General features: G+C 50.6%; 1 protein-coding gene across 1 annotated transcript in view; it reads left to right on the top strand.

Moving 5' to 3' along the window:
• PRKCB (protein kinase C, beta) overlaps positions 1–20822 on the top strand; it is an 83999-nt gene that overhangs the window by 60276 nt on the left and 2901 nt on the right. The window contains 3 exon segments of the mRNA XM_009329958.1: positions 370–450; positions 736–843; positions 8026–8166. Of these exon segments, the coding sequence (XP_009328233.1) occupies positions 370–450; positions 736–843; positions 8026–8166 (330 nt within the window).

Here is a 20822-nt window from a genome sequence, read left to right as displayed (position 1 = left end):
AGTGCATCAAGGGTAAGCAAGAACGGCTGCTGCTCCTGCTCCAACGCGCCTGGCTCTGATGAGTCTGCAAGAGCACAACAAATATGCTAAATTTTGGTCTGAATCAGAATGAATCTGTCTGAAATCACAGTGAATATTCTGTTTTTTCTAATATTTAGTGCACATTTGAAGGCTGATGATTTTTTTAAAGTTACTGAACCCTTTGCCTATGGTGTGTTCTGTTTATAATTGCAGTTTCCCACCATTCAGGGACTGGTGTCTCAGTAAATAACCTTGTCCTTTCGACCTGGACTACAGCTTGAAAATAGTTTGCATTGTGCCAACAGGTTAAAAATGGGAGTGTAATCCTGCTGTTTGTGTTGTTTTCAGATAATTGCTTATCAGCCCTATGGGAAGTCTGTGGATTGGTGGGCATTTGGAGTCCTGCTCTATGAAATGTTAGCTGGCCAGGTAATTGAATTTTAATTGATTCCTATGGGATTGTGTTAAATTCTGTTGTGAGCATATGCTGACGTGTAATTTGTTTTGTTGCTGGCACACGGCGGGAGGCCATCTCCTCGGTCCTGGAGATGAAGCTGCGGATGCAGCCCCGGGGACTGCGAGGCTGAGACACGAGTCACCGCGCGGCACAGCCGGAAGGGCAGCCGGGGCTGGTTTCATGGCCGAGGATCACAGCAGCAAATGGAAGCTCAAAGATGAAGAAATGCCGCTGAACCTCTCTTTGCTTTGCTCTAGGCTCCCTTTGAGGGAGAAGATGAAGATGAGCTCTTCCAGTCCATCATGGAGCACAACGTAGCCTACCCCAAGTCCATGTCCAAGGAGGCAGTGGCAATCTGCAAAGGGGTAAGGGCTGGCCTTTGATTTCTGGGAGAAGTGCAGCCGGTGGGCACGGTGCTGTCTGTGCACCTCCAGCAGTCCTACACTCGTGGGGTACCCCAGCCTCTCCTTGCCCTCTGTCGTGGTTTAACCCCAGCCGGCAACTAAACCCCACCCAGCCGCTCGCTCGCTCCCCCCCGGTGGGATGGGGGAGAGAATTGGAAGGGTAAAAGTGAGAAAACTCGTGGGTTGAGATAAAGACAGTTTAATAGGTAAAGCAAAAGCCGTGTGCGCAAGCAAAGCAAAACAAGGCATTCCTTCACTCCTTCCCATGGGCAGGCAGGTGTTCAGCCATCCCCAGGAAAGCAGGGCTCCATCTTGGGAAGACAAATGCCATCACTCCGAACATCCCCCCCTTCCTCCTCCTTCTCCCAGCTGTATATGCTGAGCATGACGTCCTGTGGTGTGGAATATCCCTTGGGTCAGTTGGGGCCAGCTGTCCCGGCCGTGTCCCCTCCCAACCTCTTGTGCCCCCCCAGCCTGCTCGCTGGTGGGGTGGGGTGAGAGGCAGAAAAGGCCTTGACTCTGTGTCAGCACTGCTCAGCAGTAATGAAAACATCCCTGTGTTATCAACACTGTTTTCAGCACAAATCCAAAACGTAGCCCCATACTAGCTACTGTGAAGAAAATTAACTCTACCCCAGCCAAAACCAGCACACCCTCCTTGCCCTCCTCGCCCTCGTCCGGGCTCCAGGCTCCCAGCGCAAGGGGAATCTGACAAAACTTGATCGTGTCCTGGTGCCCCTGCTCTCTGCTCCTAGAACCACAACTTGTGCTGCTTCATGTGTATGTACTAAAACCAATTAAAAATAACACGTAGATCCTTTCTGTGCCGTTACGCTACGCTGAGCAGAAACACAGGTAGGACCTGAGGGCTGGTCTGTCTTTGCGCAGGTGAAGGTCAGGAGAAAATTGGAGTGTTGGATGGGATGTGGGAGTTGAGGGCATCTGCCCAGAGACCCTCCCCCACTAGGTGACAACAGGGAAGCTTTATGCATCTTTGCCTGAAAAGAAAAATGATGCCTAGAGAAAATGAATGTCGTTTCTAAACAGCTTTCCTAAGATCAAATACAAAGCCTTCATCCCGCAGAGGTTTCCATTTAGCTACGATGAGTCACCCTTTTTAGGGGCACCTGAAGTTGGGTCTGGTGTGGGTCTCTGTTGGGTCAGAGCAGTATTTTCATTATCGTATCTCTTAAATTGCAGTGAAGCTCTGCATTGTCCAGTGTCCGGAGCTCTCTAGGGACTGGGCCTAGGCAAGACTTAAATGCAGTCTGAATTAATTTGGATTGTGATGAATAAAGGCTGGCTGGGTCCTGATGCTATGCATATGGTTATTGCTTGGGACTGAGCCTCGTCTCAGCCAGCCAGTGTCAAACAGCGCTATAAATATGTGTTTGTGTAGGAACTTAAAAAGTGTTTGCTTTTAATAGTTAATATTTAAAATATCTGAATGTTCTATATCTCAAAATAGTGTTTCTATCTACAAATGACACATCTTGTGCTTAACGCTCCCACTGCGGCATTTCAAAGCCTCTTTCCAGTGTTGCCAGGATTCAGAGCTGGTGTTAAAAGAGCAGTATTCGCTTGTCCCGTGGGGAAAAGCTGCTGCAGGTGTTCCCCACCCGCAGCGGGGCACAGGGAGGGGATGCTGTCCGGGCCACCTGGCACCCACCTTCAGCAGAACGTAGTAAAATTGAGTCCTTAATTCAGAAACCACACCGGTGATCGAAGCGGGAGTTTCCACCAACTTTCTCACCCTCTCTCATTCCTCTTGCTGTTGTTGGTTGGGGCATAAGGGGAAAGTCCACTGTGTGCCTGGCCGGGCAGGAGGGAGGGAAGATGCTTTGTGATGCTGAACACCGTTATCCCCACGGGTGCCCGAGGGAACGGCACTTGCGAGGGAGCGGAGGCTGGAACAGGGACGAAATCTCGCTGTTGGCTTTGTCTGCTGTTGCATCAGTCAAAATGTGAATGCTGTAAATAGACGAGAAGAGACCATGACTGAAACGTCTGCTGGGTGTAGCTGTAATGGCTTTTCTCACTTTTGGAAATGTGAGGCTGCATGGGAGGACATTTAGCCATGCATGGAGAGCTTGGTTCTTTATAAATTCTTGTATATTTTTTGCACCAAAGTGGTGGTTCCCTTTGTACAGCTGTTGTTTCAGAGAAGTGCACAAAAGCTCCTGATATTCTTTGCTGCCACCAAACTGCTAGACCAGAAAGTTTAATTAAAAATATGTGTGGTATTTACGAACCGTCAGTAAGCTGGAAACAAAGTATTTACATTTTCCCCTGGAATACAGTAAAATACGTCTCAATTAACCATGGAGGCATTGGAGCCATGCTCTTTGTGTTGGTGCGTGGTAGGTCTTCCAGGAGGGCACAAAACCAGCCTTACATCAGTCCAGAGAACAAGCAGTTGGAGAAGCCTCTACTCCTAAACGTGAAGGGTTTGGTATTTCACTGCCATGCTCTCCAAAACAATTTTGTTGTTCCCACGCCGTTTCACTCCGGCATGCCGGTGCCAGTCATCACCTACTGTTGCACAGCTCGGAGATGAAAAGCATTTGATCCTGAAAGCCTTGTATCGGCCCGAGCCAAGAAACAAGCGTTAATCAGAGATAGTTGGCTGGGAAGCAAAATGGAGAGTTAACCAGAACACAGCTCCTTGACTCAACAGTCAGCATCAATTAGCAGATCAAATGGAGCATTTCCCTCCTCTGCTGTCAACTTGGATTTTTTTCGAAGGATGATGTCGGAGCTGCTGTTTCCGTCGTGCAGGTAGCTTAGCTTTGCTCTCTTGAGCTCTGGTTTGGTTATCGGGAGCCAGGCTCCCGTTTCAGTCCCGTGGAGCGGCGTGCGTGTGCGTGCACACGGCCACTGGCACAAACCATCAGCCATCTTCCGTCCCATATGGAGGGGTTTGACTGTGCCTGAGCAAAGCAGCCCTTTCCAGGTGAACAGATTGCCTGCGAATATAAGCTCCCTCTTTAATCTCTGCCTGGTAGCAAAGGCGTAAAATGGCATGTTTTCCACAGTAAAGTTTGCAGGTATTTTGAGTGGTATTTCCACTGGTGGTGCTGCCTGGGAAAAGCACATAATAGCTGCTTGGTGCCGCGCTGCAGCCCTCTCGGAGGTGCGGGTGTGCCCCTGTCTTGGTGGCCGTGGGTATGCAAAGGGCAGCTGGAAGGTGGGAGCGTTTTGGGGCGGCGCATGGCGAGCACTCCTGGCTGCAGAGGGGTTTGCTGCCTCTGACTCCGGCTGAAGTGCCGGCCTGCGGTTGGGATGGGGCCGGGATGTGCTGCGGTGGCACGGCTGTGCCGCACAGAAGCGTACCCGGGCTGTGTGCCGGGACGGCGGAGGGATCCGTGCCCTGATGGGAAGGTCCTGGCGGTGGCTGCTGCCTGTAAGCCGTGGACAAAGATCTGTCAAACGTGGACAAAGATCATCTGGATCAGATTTGCCTCTTGGTGCAAAATGTGCCGCTGTTAAATGAAGTCCACGAACACGCAGCATCCTCTTGCCTTCCAGGGACGAAAAACAAAGCTGCAGCTTAGCAAAGCAGTTGAGTCCAGGCTTGGACTTTGCTGTATCTGAGCTCCAAACATCAGATGTGCCATTACAGGTGATTTGGTCTAAAGCATCCTTCCTTATCTGCAGAAGGCTGAAGGGTTTTCACTGCATTAGTATGGGGATTAAATCAACTTGTTCCTGTTTAATACAAACAAAGCTAAATGATTATCCTATGTAAGCCAGGAGAATCAATCTGCATGTTTATGGGGTCCTATATATCAATAACAGATGGTGCCTTCATGCTACATGCATAAAAGCACAATAGGAAAACAAGGAAATTTAATTTCTGGATGCATACATTGAAAATACTGAATAACTGCACTGTAGTACAACTCTGTTCAGCTTTACAGGCAGGTACATGAAGCAGAAAATCTTTTATGATTCATTAGTCGGTTGAGCTGCTCTGAATTTGGTGTGGATTTGTGTTACGCTGAGGAAGCGGAGGGTTTAACCACGACACTTCAATTTGTGGGGCGGGTGTGTGTAAAACAGTTTCCAGCAGGTACGAACCTGGGCTCTGGCTGGAAAAGCTAATTAGTAAAAGAGCATAGACTGGATGTAGTGGGGTGTGTGTAGGAAGTGTCTGCAGGGCAGCGTGGTGGCTGGGGGTCAGCAGATGCGAGCAGTGTTTCAGATGTTTTCACTGGGTGCACGTGAGGGAATCGGACTCTCCCGCAGGGGAGGGTCTGCGCGGGGGGAGCCCCGGCACGGCGCAGCCTCGGCAGCGTTGCTGGCCTCCGGGAGGGAGCCGGAGCCAGGAAGGGAACTGGGGCACGTTGGGGACGGGGCAGCGAGCTGCCTGCTCACCGGCACCGCCGGCCTTCAAAGCCTCCACGGGGCTGCAGCCTACCCCCTTGCTAAGACCTCCTTTGCAGATGAGTGACCACACATCGGTCCAGCTCTCAGTCAGATGCTTTCACAGCTGAATTTTATGCACAGGCATCTGTGAGCTTTAGTGTCAACGGAGGCACAGATCCTGCAGACACAGACCTGCTTTCCCTCCTTGCCCCAAGTGATCTCTGGCAGTAAAAGCTAGAGGTGTGTCAGTGTGTTCAGGATCAGCACTTAACAGAAAAGGCTCACGAACAGATTTCTTTTCATGTTTGCTGAAAGCAAACTAAGCTATTTGATGCGACAGCCAAATCACTAAATCAGTTTATTAGCACATTTCAGGCTCTCACATTGTTGTCGGGGACTTGCTTTAGGAAAACCTTATTGAGTCACAGGATGCTTTTTATTCTCCTGCTTTAGCACAGCTTAAGCGGGACCTGATTGAATTGTCAGGATGCTGTCCGGAGCCTGCCAAGGAGATGCAGAGATCCTCTTGTTTAGCTGAACCCAAGTCAGCTTGAAGTGGACGTAGTGAAAGCCCTGGGACGGTGAGGTTCAATGGGGCACAGCTTCGCCCTGCCTGCTGCCGGGGCGGACGGACCACAGCCGGAGCGGACAGATGCCTGTCCGTGTGCCGAGGGTGATGTGAAAGCCGCCCAGCGGCACCAAGGGGCTGGCAGGTCGCCCGCCTCGCCGTGCTGCCTTGGCAGCGGGAGGACCATAAGCCTGCGGTGGGGCTCCCTGCCTGACAGGGCCATCTGCCCCAGGGGACAGCGGTGCTGGATCCAGCCCCACCTGCTTGTCTGTGCTGCTGCCGCGCTCATTCAAGAGACCAAGACATGTAACGTCTTCCACCTTGCCAGGCTTCTTACACTGGAATTTGTGGGGGTTTTGGGTTGGTTTTTTTTTTAATAGAGGTCTGCATGCTGCAATACCAAGGGAAACTGTATTATTTACAAAAAAAAGTAAAACGACTTAGAAAAAAAATCTTGCTTTTGTTTTTGCTGCCACCTCGCACCCCCATGGTCCTCCCTCTCCAGCCCACCAGCAGGGGCTCCAGCATGTCTCCTCGTGTGGGGACAGGCTCTGCAAGACTGATGCTGATGCCAGTCACATCCTTGCCTGGAGGAGAGGCAGGCCTCACCATCTGGAAAATCACTTGTCCAGCTTGCGAAGCCTGGTGGGCCCTTGCTGTTTGCAGATGGACTTTCCAGGGGGTGATGCTGGTTCAAGGAAGCCCCGCTCCATCAGTCTTTCAGCTGCAGGTTGCCTTCGCAGCTGGCTGGGCGTGGATGTAGTGCCATTTGCTAGCAGAGTGGTTAGCAGCTCCGCTCTTACTTCACATTCGTTGGGTTTTTTTTTCTCTTTTAGGGTTTGGGGGTTTTTTGCAGGCTTTTCCTTGCTTTCAGCTCCCTGTTGTAGCATTACTTTTAAAGATCAGCTTCTCTGAGCAAGTTTGTTTTGTGCAATCATGGATGGCAGGGCTGACTTGTGTCAAAACACTTACACCTTGGGCGAGAGGAGCTCTGCCTGGATGCGGGACCTGGCAGGGGCTAATTAGCTCCCTGTGGCACGGCGGGCTGCCTGCCACCCAGGGTGCTTGGGCTGATGTGTTTCTTTTTGTCAGAAGATGCTTGCTTATAAAAACCTTTTCTTTCGGGGGTGGGTCAGTCTCAACAGAAACCACGACAGGAGGTTTCTCGGCTCTCCGGGAGCATGAGTGCCTCCCTGCAGAGCTGCGGGTGCCCTGTCCCTCCCGGGGGCTCGCGGGAGGGCAGCGGGGGTCTTTTGCAGACCCACGGCCTCAAGAGCTGGAGTCAGGCTTGCTGCAACCTCTGCACAGCTCTGGGATCAGTTTTAACTGTCCTGCTTTTAATAAAGTAGTCCTTTTGTTGCAGGTGTACGGCTCATATTCTCCGTGCTTATCAACGTCTTACAAATCTCTGGAATCTCCATCAGATCTCTGAACACAGCTCAAACAATGCCCCCAGGATATTAATGTTTGTACAGCCGCCCTTAATTCCCGTGGCCCATTTCACTTTTCTTATTGAGCCAGTGAAGGGGAGAAGTTTAGATGATAAACAACATAAATGGACTGTTTGCGTTTTTTTTCTCCGAACTGACTCTTTCATTGGAAATGTGCCTCTTGTCTGTGCTGCTGTGGCTCCAGAGAAGTGGGGGTTCTGCTTCTAGAGCTAATGAAAGTTTCTGAGGGTAGATTGTTCATCTTAAATGGGCAGCGGCCTTTAAAATTAGTTAGGCAGATGCTGAGAAGTTTGCTACCAAGCAAAAGGACTGCTAAGCAGTTTTGCACACATCCTGCTCCCCCCATTGTAGCAGGCTGGTGAGACTGCAGTGGTGTGGGGAGCTCTACCAGCACCCTGACATTATTTCTTAGTGACCCAATTTCATTCCCAGAGGAAAAGGGGATGTGCTTATCCCACCCAGTGTTCATGTACCTGTGATCTGCTTAGTCTGCTGTCGTAAGCCATTGTCAACCTTCCCCATCCCTGGAGCTGCTCCTGCTTCTCCCTCTGTCCTTTGCTTCAAGCACCAAAAGCTGGGAGAGGAGGTGGGAGCCCCTCTTGGGGTCCAGGCACAGATGTGGGGCATCCTGGGGCAGCGGCCGCATGGTGCAGGCTGCCCAGCTGGGCATCGCAGCACCCTGGGGACTTCTCAAAGTGGACATTTTGTGAAGCAGTTGGCCACCCTGTGACTGTTTCTTCTCTTCCTCTCCCCAAGCTGATGACCAAGCACCCTGCCAAGCGACTGGGATGTGGCCCAGAAGGGGAGCGGGACATCAAGGAGCACGCGTTCTTCCGCTACATCGACTGGGACAAGCTGGAGCGCAAGGAGATCCAGCCTCCCTTCAAGCCAAAGGCTGTAAGTGTGGCTGCGTTAAGCGTGTTTCTCCCCTCCCGCTCTCCCACACGCCGGTTCTCTCTTGCACAGTCTCTCCCGCTTGTGCTCGTGGGTGCACACGCACACGTGCGGGCGCTGCTCGTCCTGCCCGCAGCGCGGAGGTACCATTTCTCTGTCTGCTTAGAGGATGGCGTCTCCTCAGATTTGGCACGTGTCAAACCACTGCTGTGAAAGGATAACTCTCAGACGGCTTGTCTCGCTCTGACTTGCAGGGGTAGAAACACCACGCATCTAGCTCACGGATTTAACTGCGTTGCAATACTGTCTGTTTGTTATCCCAGGGGTCAGTCTTTCTGTTGGTTTTTTCCCTCCCTTCTTAAGCTGAACAGATCGCTTTTTTTTTTTAATCTAAACTTTATTTCAACATCTAGCTCAGCACCATAGTCTGTCTGAATTGGCAATGGAGCTGTATTTCAGTCAACAGTTTCTCTCCAAGGTAAAGCGGTGGAAGGCTGGAGCCTGGCTCGCGTGCGGCCGCTGACGTGGGTGGAGAGGAGTTCTGCAAGGAGGAGAACCTGGCTGCTCTCTCTCGTCTCTGCCTTGCTTTAAGATGGGTTCTGCTAGTGAGAGAGATGCTGTGTGTGCTGGGAGCACGAGGCTGTAGGGGGAGATAAGCTGCCAGCAGTGAAACTGAGGTGGAGGCATGAGTAATCTGAAAGCTATTTGTCAAAAAAGACAGACTACTTGACTACTTCTTGGTCCAGTCATCTTTGTGGTGACATCTGTCCATGTAATGCCTGTGCCAGTGCTGGGGTGCGGTCTGAGCCACAGAGTGGGTTTCGTTGCCTGCTGCATACAGGGTTCCTGGTGAAGCAGCGTGAGGGCACGAGCCTGCAGGTTGTGGTGCTCGGGCTTCTCTGTATGACCCCGAGCACGTTGGTTTGCTGCATCTCTCTGTCTGTGGTCTCTCTGCCCTTCCCAAAAGAGGATGCACAGGCAGCAGTGACCATGTAGACTCGGGGACAGGGACGTATCTCCCTGGATTTCTCTATCTCTCTTTGCCACTGTTGGGACTGGCAGGGTCACAGCTATGTCTGAGTCTCTCTGCGGTGGTTCAGGTCCTTAAGGCATGGGCTTATTCATATGTTTCCACCTCCTGCGTGCCTGTTAGCTGCTGTGCCCTAGTTGGGCACTGGTGTTTTACAGAAAACTGTGAATCCGATGTTAAATCTGATTTACATGGCTGATACGGACTGATATTTATACCCAGTGATGAAGGTGGGGACATTGCATGCTCTTTTAATCCATCATCCTGGATCACAACTCAGAGTCCAGAGATGCTCCATGTATTTAACTGAGCCTTCCTCTGCCCCACTGCCCTTAATAACCTTGGACACATCTGCTTTTCCTCTGCTTTACAGTAAACCTGTTCTTTTGAAGGAACCCCTTCAGTGCTTGGAAAAACTCCGCTTTCAGGGAAAACATGGAGTGGAAGTCCCTTTGGTGCAGGGTGCTCAGCTCCTTTAGCTCTCCTCCCTCTAAATGCCTCTCTGCTCTAGCAGCCTTTTCCCTTCTACAGCTCCTTGCTTGACTGATCAAATACGAATAAACCACCTATTAGCTGGGCCTGGCAGGAGCCTCTGCAGCCTCGTCTCCCTGCTGGCATGCAGTATTGATGGGGGAGCGGCTGCCGACTGGGAGGTCTGCTCCTTGCCCCAGGTCTGCCAGCGACGTCCTGCGTGCGCTTGGCGCCACGTATTTTAATTTCAGGCAAATAATTTTACAAAGTCAACTCCTGTGGTCTCCGTGCTGGCATCCAGTATTGATGGGGGAGCGGCTGCCGACTGGGAGGTCTGCTCCTTGCCCCAGGTCTGCCAGCGACGTCCTGCGTGCGCTTGGCGCCACGTATTTTAATTTCAGGCAAATAATTTTACAAAGTCAACTCCTGTGCAGCGCTGCCTTTGCAGGAAACTATATGGGGTACTGTCCTCAGAGCCTTTTGCTTCCACGGCTGAGAGCTGCTTCTGTGCAGTGCAGTCTTGGGCTGCCCTCTGCATCAGCAAAGAGAAAAATGTCCCATTCTCCTTGCCTGTCTCAGAAACGTGGAGACCCAGGTTGCTGGTAAGCCGCTGGTGATGGTTAGCACAGAGGTCTGAATTGCTGCCTGCTTTCCTTTCCCTCGGAAGGAATGGCATCTTCAAGCCATTAGACCGTGTAGGAGAGGCGTTACTGGGAAGTAATGGTATAAATGATATTAAAGTATAATAGCGCGAAAGTGTTTGGGGCTGTTTGTGTACACCATGATTTGTTGGCTTAGGGTGGGATCCGACCTTTGTGCAAAGGATGCTGAGGGACGAGGTGGGCGGCCTGTGAGCTCCAGCCGTGGGGGGGGGACACTGCTCCGTACCCGGAGCCCGTCGGGAGGGCTGAGCCGGCACCGGGGCTTTGAGGGTCTTATTCTGCAAGAGCCCTTTCAGCGTCCCTCCTCTACATCTGCCCTTTCTTCCTGAGCAGATCCCCCGTGATGCTCTTTGCCATGGGTTGTGGTGTAGCGTTATTGTTTGGTGATTTACAGTTAAAAACAATTGAATTCTGTCAAAAGTGCTTTCTTACTGTTTTAAAACGTGCAATTTTTGACCTGCTTTAAATGTCTTATTCCTTTGAAAATCCTTTTGATGCTGAACCTTGGAGGGGGGATGGTAAGCTGCCGTCTGTCGCGTCTCACCTAATGGCTGGTGCTGGGGGGAAAATTCACCATCTGATAGGACAGGAAGATTAATAGAAAGGTAGGCCCAGTTGATTTAGGATTTAGGTAGGATTAAGACAACTCAGGTACCTGCTGCTAGCTGATATTTCAACAGCAGTCCATCTGTGCTGGAAAATGCTACTCTTTTCATGCCAGCTGTGAGCGCAGATCAGAGCAGCACAGAAGTGAAAATCCGGGTTTGGGCACCTTCACAATGTATTTGTGGGGGTCACGAGGAAAGACGTTACTTATTGCTTCTGACCTTCAGCCATTCATGCAGGGCTCGAGCGCCTGCTGGAGCAGGGGATTCGTGCTAGCCTGGCTCTTTACCTTGGCTTAAGTCTATTTTTTCAATTTATTTTTTTTTTTTAAATTAGCTTCTATAAAGATAAGGTTACAGAGATTGTGTGCAAGACGAAGTTTCAAAATACGTAATAATACGCAGATGTGGGCTTGGTATCTGCCCACAAACGCCCACAGCCTTCCTGTGCTCCAGCACCACGTAGTGCCCGAGCGCTTCAGCCCTGTGAACACAAGTCCGGGGTGAGCAGAGCCCGGTCCAAATTGTCTTTAGCATCATGTCAACAAATTCTGCTTATCAGAAGGTATCATTAATTCATGTTTGCTCATTGCTCAAGCAGCACAAAACCTCCTCTTGCGTATGTGAGTGCTGTGGCCAGACGGTGCAGGAGGTGAAATGGAGGCACCGGGGAAGGTCCTGTTCCAGAGCAGCTGGGTGGGCAGCTCGCGTGCTGCCTCCGCACCTCTCCCCGCTGGGGTGGTCCCCTCTCTGCACCCGGTCTCCGCAGAAGCATCTTTGCTAGTTATCTCTTCTGCACCTGCTTTTTTTTTTTTTTTTGGCCACATTTTTATGATTTTGTAACGTCTCTACAGGTCGTGAGCATGGGTACGAGTGAGGGCTCTCCTGGCCTTCCCAGCGCCTGCTTGCCGGGAGGGGCTTCACATCACTTCCCAGAAACCCGCATCGTTTTACACCAACAGGAAAATGGACACCAGCCCTCTGCCTGGCTTGGGTGTTACGCACCCGGAGCTGAAAACGAATTCCCAAAAGCTCATGTGTTGCTTTGTGCTTGATTAACCTTTATCACAGAGACGGTAACGAGACAGATCAGGGTCTGGGCTGTCTTTGGTGTGCAGAAACTCAGCGGTTTTGACATGGAGCTGTGCTTGGCTGCCCCGTGGTTTGGCTTGTGCATAACAATTCCTTTCGTGGGTCTGCATTTACCCTGGGAAGTGTATTTACACTTGCCTGCTTTCTCTGTCTCTCATTGAGATAATTATTGTTTTTGGTATCTAATTACTCCTTTACTTTACATAAAGCCTAGTGATTTGAAAAGTCTCCTCATTTTGAAAGCATTGAAATCACACAGCAGAGCACAGGATTACTCACAACAGGACAGCGGTTTTAAAAAATGGCTTTTAATCTATTAATTTTTAATTGCATAAATTAATTTTCCTCTGACTGCATTGAATTAATTAATATTGAAATGCTATTTATAGACCCAGATTTGTAAAAACTCCGGTTCCCCTGCATGTGTATTTTTGTAGCCTTATTTTCAGTCTTTACAAGGTGAGTTCAGATGTTTCCATAAGTAATTTTCTAATTAGATGAGATCTAAGGATTGAGGGGGCCAAGAGTGGGCAGGAGCATGCCGTGGGGAGGCGGCCGTATGCGTAAAGGTTAAACATCGCCTCTCGTAATCGAGAGAAGGTTTGCTCTGGTAGCCTCAGGGTCCTGTAAAGGCTTTCTCTGAGATTTCCCTCTGATTATTCAGCCAATATTTTCAGTATATTAGGCAGAAACTTGGCTTTGTTCACAGGGGAGAGATGAAAGCCAGGGTCCTACATCAGAAAACGCTCGCAGCGAATGTTCCCAGCCTTTGCCTGGAGCAAGGATGAACGCGCGTCGGAGCATCCTGAGCTGGGGTCCGGGATCGTTAGCCAGACACTTACGAACGAAAAGCACCGTCGTTCCCCCTGACCAGCGCAAAGGGGCCCTTGGCGTGGCCCCAGGTTCCTGCTGTCACCCAAATTCCCCCAAACATGATGCATCTATTGCCAGAAGTGTCTGAGAGCCCTGATCCTCCTTCGGGTGGCAAGGAGCCAGGTTTCTAACCCGGAGCAGCATCAGGAAGGTCAGACTTGCCCAAGAGATGCCTGCAAGGCCGGCGGGATTGGGGCTGTACCACTGGTTTGGGCCAAAAAACTGGGAAATCGAGGGTGTGTTCAGCCCACTGCTTCTCCTTGGCACTGGGAGTGAGGGCTTCGTCACAGCAGGAGAACAGCCATCCTTGGCTTTTTATGATCTTTGATTGCATCTCGGGGATCAATGGAAAATATTTTATTATGCCTTTTGTCTCTATTTCAAATCAAGCTAGAAACTGGTAAAATAAAAAGGCTGTCTTCCAAACTGACAGTTTTATTTCTGCAGCTTGGAAAAAAAGTCATTCTGTGCTGGCTATAAATATTAGACAGGACACATTGGGGATTTATGTAAGATCAATTCCCACCCTCCCCCTTTCTCCATTCAGGATGGAGTGATGCCTGTACATTAATATAGTACTAAAATGAGGCGCATTTTTCACAGCGTGGTTTTAGATAAATGTACAAATTCATACAGCATGTCTCCCGTCCCTTAAAGAGGAACTTCATTTCGGAAACTTTAAAGATGGTGCTCCCGCAGATGGCGATTGATTGCTGTCTGGAGCAGCATGGATCCTTCTTGCTCTCTCTTATCAGGCATGTGGGCCAGGCCTTGCGTCTGAAACTCCAGCAGTGCTGGGCCTTGGCCGCTGCAATAAAACCTGCCACGTTCCCAAGAGCCAAGTGGCCGTCTGTGGCATCGTGGGGGTGGCTCAGGACGTGGCGTGCAGGACAGCACGGGTGCATGGTCACAGCCTTTAGACCTTGGGTTTGGGCTTGGATCTGGCTTCTGTAAACCCAAAGGCAACTTCCAGCCTTAAAGTATGTATTTTATCCATGTGAAAGCTCCCAAAGAGAAGGATATGCGGTTTGGTTTGCTGACCAGGCCAAGTTCTTATGCATCTGAACAGAAAGTCCACAGGAATAAAAGTGAACTTCACAGAGCTGGACATGGAATACTATGGACAGATGCAGCTTTTAAAATTTTCCATCCACATATTCTTGCCTTATTGCATTACAGTGATAATTATTGCTTGCCAATATACATATTAAAAATATATTTGTACCTTCTATCCCAATAACTGGAAGCATTTTACAAGGATTAGTTTTTAAATCTTAATGATGGGGTTGCTTTTGTTTGATTTTTTTTTTTTTAAGACAGCACATTTCTTTATAGCAAAAAGAAGGCTAGTGCTGTCAGACATTTCACATGAAGTGCCTTGCATGTCTCTACCAAGATCTCATGAAGCTAATAGGCAATGACAGCTATATTTTCAAAGCACTGTAAAGCTTTCACTGAGTACTGGGAGTTGATAGAATCTGCAGGTGAGCAGCTTATTAGCAGGTAAACCCTACTACGTTATGTGTTACTGCATTGATAACCTTAAGCACTGCAGACTTTCCCCGTAATCTTGCTCATAGTTCGTTTTATCTCGGTGCTGAGGGAGAAGACTAGTGACAACGTGGCCTAGAAAAGCCCCTGTCTCTTTGTTTCATGACTTTAGCTTCCAGGCTTTGTGGAACTGGCAACTTCAATTTTGGGAATTCATTTTCTATTTTGATGTTAATATGATGGCTTTCAGGAAGGCATTTGGCTGACGCTACCGTGTCGAACATCTAAAACATACTTTTGCAAGACTTTAAAGCTGTACTTGATTGCATGGTCTGGAGCAGCAACCAGCTCTTCCCAAAAAACTGGAGCCGTGACAGCTCTTCTTGAAATTCCTTACGGTGGGAATTGTCAGCTCGTGAGCAGATAACCTCGCTACTCGTTTCTGGACATCTGTGAACCTCGCTGCTGTCCTGCTGCTCTAGAGAGGGTATTTGTCAGCCTTTGAGCCCCCTGGCCGTACAGTGCCTGGTCTAAGCAGCCCCCGGGAGCGCTTCCCCAGGGGAGGCTCTCGGGGCTTGTGCTGCCCTCGCCTCTGTCCCCGAGCACGGCTGAGGTGCTGCTTTCCAACTGCGCCCGGCCTCAGCAGGGACAACGGGCTGGGATCAGACGTGAGCTGCAGAGGGGAGCACGGGTATAGCTGGAGTAACCAAGAGGGGAAGGTAACCAGAAGGTCCCTGTTTGGCCGCTTCATGTGATGCAGAGGCTCCACCTGCCCAGGAGATGGGCACATCCCCGTTAGTTTGCACCCGCCTGCTGCTCTCAGGAATAAGGTGCTCGGAGAGAAGAAAAGCTGCGGAGAATTGCCTCGGGATGAGGTCCGTACAGCAGTCAGGGATTGGCAAGGTACAAGAACTTGGGCTTTCTATAAAGAACAGCTAACGAGCCCTGTGTCTGCCAGTCTGCTCGCTGTGCTTGTGTCTTCATTCTCCATCTCCTTACTGGGTTTCTGTTGTTAATTTGTCCTGGGCTCTATGTTTTCTGGTGCAGGGACCCTTACCCTTTCTTTGGAGAGGTCGTTTTCCATTTGGGTCTCTGTGCTTTAAATCAGGGATTTCCAAAAAGTTGTTCCTGGAGGGCCATGATGCGGACGGCATCGTGCTGGAACCACGACGGCTGGGGCAGGTTCTCCCCCACCAACGCAGTGCTCTTCCCAGGCTGCACGAAAAGGCTTCTCAAGCTCATTTTGGGAAGCCCTCATCTTCAGTACCCTTCTGGTGAACTGGTTTGCACTGTGTTTGCATGTTTGGTTTGGGGGGATTTTGCTTGTCTTCGTTTGGATTTTTTTTTTTTTTCGTTTGTTTGGGGTGCTTTTTGCCTAACTCCTCCTCTGGGCAGCACCAACTCATTTTTCCATCCAAATACTTGAAAAAGAGCAAACCACATTGCCGCTGCCACACCAAGAGCAGCATCTGCTGTTGCCTGGGCTCAACCGTGGGGACAGAGGCAAGAGCTGTGTTTACCGTGGCTGATGCTGCAGCGCCTGTGACCACGGCAGCCCAGAAGAGATGCAGGAGGGAAAAAGTGCCTCCAAAGTCTCTGAGTAAGTTTGAGTGTCGAGTTAGAAACCATGCCGAGCTCACGGCCATGGACAGGAGGTGTGTTTGGGAGCAGAAGCTTAACAAATCTCGACTAGAAATGTGCTGTAGGTTAAGACATGGCCTTACAAAATACGAGTGGTGTGGAAGGATGGGCTCAGAGGCTGGATGGGCTGGCGTTCAGCACGGCTGTAGCTAGAGTTAAATCAACTCAAACGTTGCCCATTGAACTTTTTGTAGAGACTTGGGGATAAGAAGTGTCTCACTTGGCGCTCTAAGAACATGTAAGAGCTGCCAAGGGAACGTGCCATTGGAGGCTGATGAATGTTCACGTTGTCTTCCCTGAAACCTTTGTGGCAGAGGAAGGAACTGGCAAATGTTGAAGTTTACATGTATTTGTCTTTAATATTTTATTATATTTAGTCTGACGTTTATTAAAAATGTAAATCTTTCCTTAGCAAATGAAAGTTAAATGCCAGAAAAAATTGTCCCAGCACTTGAAGCGTATGTTCTCCACGGGGAAATGGAAGGAGGGAACGAAGGGACTGAGAGGCGCTGGCTTCTGCATCTCTTCTGAGAAAACAGGGCCAGGAGAGCATCGGTTGTGTGACGGCTGCGATCGGGGGGAGAGTTCACCAACCATTAGAGCAAAGTCATTAAGTGCAGTTCATAGGGATGCGACATGCATGTGATAGGTAGTAATTGAGCACAATTTGTAGCTGCTGCAGTGACCCGGTATCCACCTGTTATTAGCTATTGCTATTATTATTATATTAAATCATGACTTGCAGCACGGGAAGTTACAGGACCCTTGTTTTGATTGCTAAGAAAATTAAATAAGGCATTTGGCATGTCTCCCTGCTCCCGACCTCCCCCTTTCGCTGCAGAGACTGCAGCGCAGCCAGCCAGATCCTCAGCTGCTGCCCAGGGCTCCTGCTCCGCGGCAGCCCCGGAGCGATGGATGCTGACCGACCCCCGGTGAGGGTCTGGCGCTCTTGGGTGCTTTCCAGGTCCCGTGTTTTCCTGCCCTGCAGTGCCGTGCCAGCCAGGGCGGTGGTCACCCGGACTCCAGAGCTTTTGGTTTCTTCTTTTGTCTGGCTTTATTGGCTGCAGAGAGTTCACCGGTGCTCTTGGACTCCTGCCCTGCCTGAAGTAGGGATTGTCATTAGCTGCCTTCAGGGCAAAAGAGAAAAACGTCGCTGTGAGCAGGGTTTTAGGGATAGCCAGCCTTGCCCCGTTGCAGTGGAGAGCTGTAGGGAAGCCGTGCGGAGAGGCCAGCTGCCGTGCGGCAGAAAGCTGGTGGCCAGGAGCACCCCAGTGCCCCAGCTCCCGCCTGCCTCAGCCGAGCGGCACCCTGTACACCGGCATGGACCGTCAGGGGCTGACGGGCACGTCAGGAAGGGACGGAGCAGCCCTGGAGATTCCCAGGCACAACGGCCTGCATTAAGCGTTCGGCCAGCAGCAGTTTACAAGAGCTCTGCAGAAGGTGAAAAGCCCTTTCCTTGGGCAGGAGCAAGGAGAATCCTCTAAGCAGTCCAGGCATGATGAAAACTTCCCGCTGCTGGGGAAGGAGGGATGGCCGAGTGGGTAAAGCCGCAGGGGTCTTTCAGAAGAAGCTGCCGTGTGCGTGGTGTAGCCGGAGAGAAGGTACAGTGCTGCGTGTAGGCAGGGAATGACAGCAAGTAATTGCACTCCCATCTCATTCCTCTCCTGCAATTACTTGCCATGGCGCAGCCGGAGGGTTTTGCCCGTCTCTGGCTGTGCCATGAGATAACATCGCCTTGTGACTAACAAAGCTCATACGTATTTTGCACCTTTTTCTTTTCTGCCATTGCTGCACTGAGATGAGTGGCGGCGCGCGGCAAGGCTGGGCGGGTGGCTGCAGCCGCATCCCGCACGCTTCTTTCTCCACCCACCATACGTTCTTTTCTTCCCCTCTCATAGTGTGGACGCAATGCTGAAAACTTCGACCGGTTTTTCACTCGCCATCCACCCGTCTTAACACCTCCTGACCAGGAAGTCATCAGGAACATTGACCAGTCAGAATTCGAAGGATTTTCCTTTGTTAACTCTGAGTTTTTTAAACCTGAAGCCAAGAGCTAAGTAGCTGTGTAGATCTCATTCCTGCATCTCTATCATCCAGTCCCAACTGCTGTTGTGGTGACATTTTCCATTGCAAAACTTGCATTCATGGTTTTTCTTTAGTACTACTACTAGAGTGACCATATTTCAAAGCCAGAAGTGTCTTCACGTGATTTGGGGCGTGCCTGAAGGGTGGGTGATGTGCACTAAGCGCTGCAAATGTGCTTTTATGACATTTTATTTGTAGAAAATGAAAACTGCTCATTGGCTAATGGAGGTAAAATGGAGAGCTGGAGGCCGTAACAATTAGGAGAAATCTCTTCAGCACGTGCTTTGATTCCTGCTCTTCCCTTTTCCTAATCTTTTAACATAATCATGAAAATTTAATATTTAGCCTTCTTAGCCTTAGTGGCAAGTAAGTGTTTTTAACGCAACCTTTCCCCGGTGTGAACGCGCACCCCGCAGCGCGGGTGCTGCTGGCTGAGCCTCTCCGCTCCTCCCAAAACCGAGCAGTTCCTCCGGAGAGCTGAAGTGCCAGTTCTGGCTTCTTTTCCAGTTCTGTCCTGCTGTTTGTTGACACCCACCGCAGCACGCCTTGCCTCCGTAGACTCGTACGTACGCGGATTTGGGCAGGCATGGTTCTCTGCGCTGGGTCTTCAGCAGCGGTGGTAAATTATTAGGGAAGCCAGGTCTGCTGTTTGCAAAGATTTCTCCTGACTGTGCAGTTTCTAAGTAGCTTTTTTTAATGAAAAGAAACATACCCAGTTGTAAATGGGAAATTTGAAAGAGCTGTTGCAGATGCTTTTGAATCCATGGTCACCCTAGTAAATACCACACAACATCGATTCTCATAGCAAAACCTTTTCTTTTTTTCAAATGCCAAAGCAATTGATTGAGTTTGTTATCTGCGCTTTAAATGTGTCAAAAAATGGTATTAACACAAATGGGATGCTATTTAACTTTGAACAGTATTGTGAATTCTGATATGAAGCTTGTAAAGAAACTTATTTCAACTAATAGTCCTACTTTTAAAAAATGCCGCTAGATATTTAAATGGCCTAAGTTTTGTTTCTGGCATCAAAGAAGAAGTTTCAGGAAGGCTGAATTTCTCTTGAAACAGTAACAATCACGCAGCTTCCTTTTATACTATTCTGCAGATGTTCGTGGGCTGTCACTGTATCAATCTGCTTTAAGTTGTAATGTGCCAATTTTTTTTTTCCAATACTGATTATAAAATAAAAAGTGAGAAATAATGTCAAAGAAACCTGCATGTGTTTGGCAATAATGAGTTTCTACAGTTCTGGGCTCAGAGATGCCAGGAGCGCCGAGAGTCGGGGCTGCGCCGTGCCGAAGGCTGGAAGCTGCCCCGGCCGCTCGGGGATGCCGGCGCGGGGGCACGGCAGGGCCCCAGAGCTGCCTGGGAGAGCAGCGCAGGCAGCAGCCCACATCACAACGCAGCCTCCTGCACTGCCGGCAGAGCCCTGGCCCGTTCGTCCTCTGCGGCGTTTGTCCCCAAACCGAGGTGCGACGTACTGGAAGCATCTTCCAAGCGGAGATTAAATGCCTGCATGTCCTCTGCACCAGCTCTTGCTGCGCAGCACCTGACCCTGCTCGCTCGTGCTGCTCAAACATGGACAGGGAAAGGAGTTTCCGATGTCCCTTGGAGGAAGGATGATTTGGGGTGTCGGGACAGCCCTCATGCGGGGCGCTGTCGAGGCAATCAGAGCTCTGCCACTTGGGGATCTCTTTAAATGCCTTGAACAGAGACAACTGCGGCATGCACTTCGGATTTCTGGAGACTGCAGAGGCAAGGCTCTCGGCAAGGCAGCGCCGTGTGTCGGTGACTCATCGCCCTGCCCGTGCGCTCTCAGAGGAGCAGTTGTTAAAAGCAATTGGCAGTTTCAGCTAAAGAGGGATTACACGTTCCTGTTAACCTTCCTTCTCCTGAGCGCATGCAGAATTTCCCTTCTGTCTTTGGAAATCCGCTCTGCTGAATTGCTGCAGTTCTGAACTCTGCAGGATTGTTCCGAAAGGCACCGAACAGCAGCACCGAAGGCGCCAGCAGGAGCTGTTCCCCGCCTTCCTCCGCCCGTGCAGCCCCGGAGCTCTGTCGCAGGGAAGGGGCTTGGAGGCGGCAGCGGTGGTCGGGGAGGATTCCCGTTCCCTGTGGTCCAGGCACAAATGCTGTTCTAGGCCAGACGTGCCCTGCAGGCACGTGCCCTGGGCAAGCGGGAGCCCGGGACGCCTCTGCCACACCATCCCTCCCATGCTCCTTGTCACCTCCCAGAGTCAATTAGCCCTTTGCTGGAGGCATTTACAGCCTTGAATTTCCCCTGCCTTCCCCTCTCTCTGTTTACCAGGAGTTTCCGATGGTTCCCTACCTACTCCCAGGCTATTCATCATCTTTGACAGAGGCCAAATCGCCACCAATTTCAGACAAAATTCAAGGTAAGAAATCAGCAAACCCCACTTTGCTGCGCTCCCAGCTGGGCCCTCCTGGTGCTGCGCTTTCCTGCCGAGCCCCTGGAGGAGTGGGGGGGGGAAGCTGCCGGAGGATGCTGTGCGGGGGGAGATGGGCTGCCCTGAGCCCCCTCCCAGGCACATCGCAGCCTTTACCAGAGTTTTCTGCCGCTGAAAAGCAGCAGGAGGTTTTGCTCACCCGAGGGCTCCCGGGCTGAGCGCTCGCCCTCTCTGGTGCCATCAGCAGAGGCCGCTCTGAAGGGCTGGGGACTGCAGTGGTAATTTGCACCAGCGGCAG

Source organism: Pygoscelis adeliae, unplaced genomic scaffold (assembly GCF_000699105.1).
Source record: "Pygoscelis adeliae isolate BGI_AS28 unplaced genomic scaffold, ASM69910v1 Scaffold508, whole genome shotgun sequence".
NCBI lineage: Eukaryota > Metazoa > Chordata > Aves > Sphenisciformes > Spheniscidae > Pygoscelis > Pygoscelis adeliae.
Note: the sequence above shows the minus strand (reverse complement) of the source record. Positions and strands in the feature narration are given on the sequence as shown.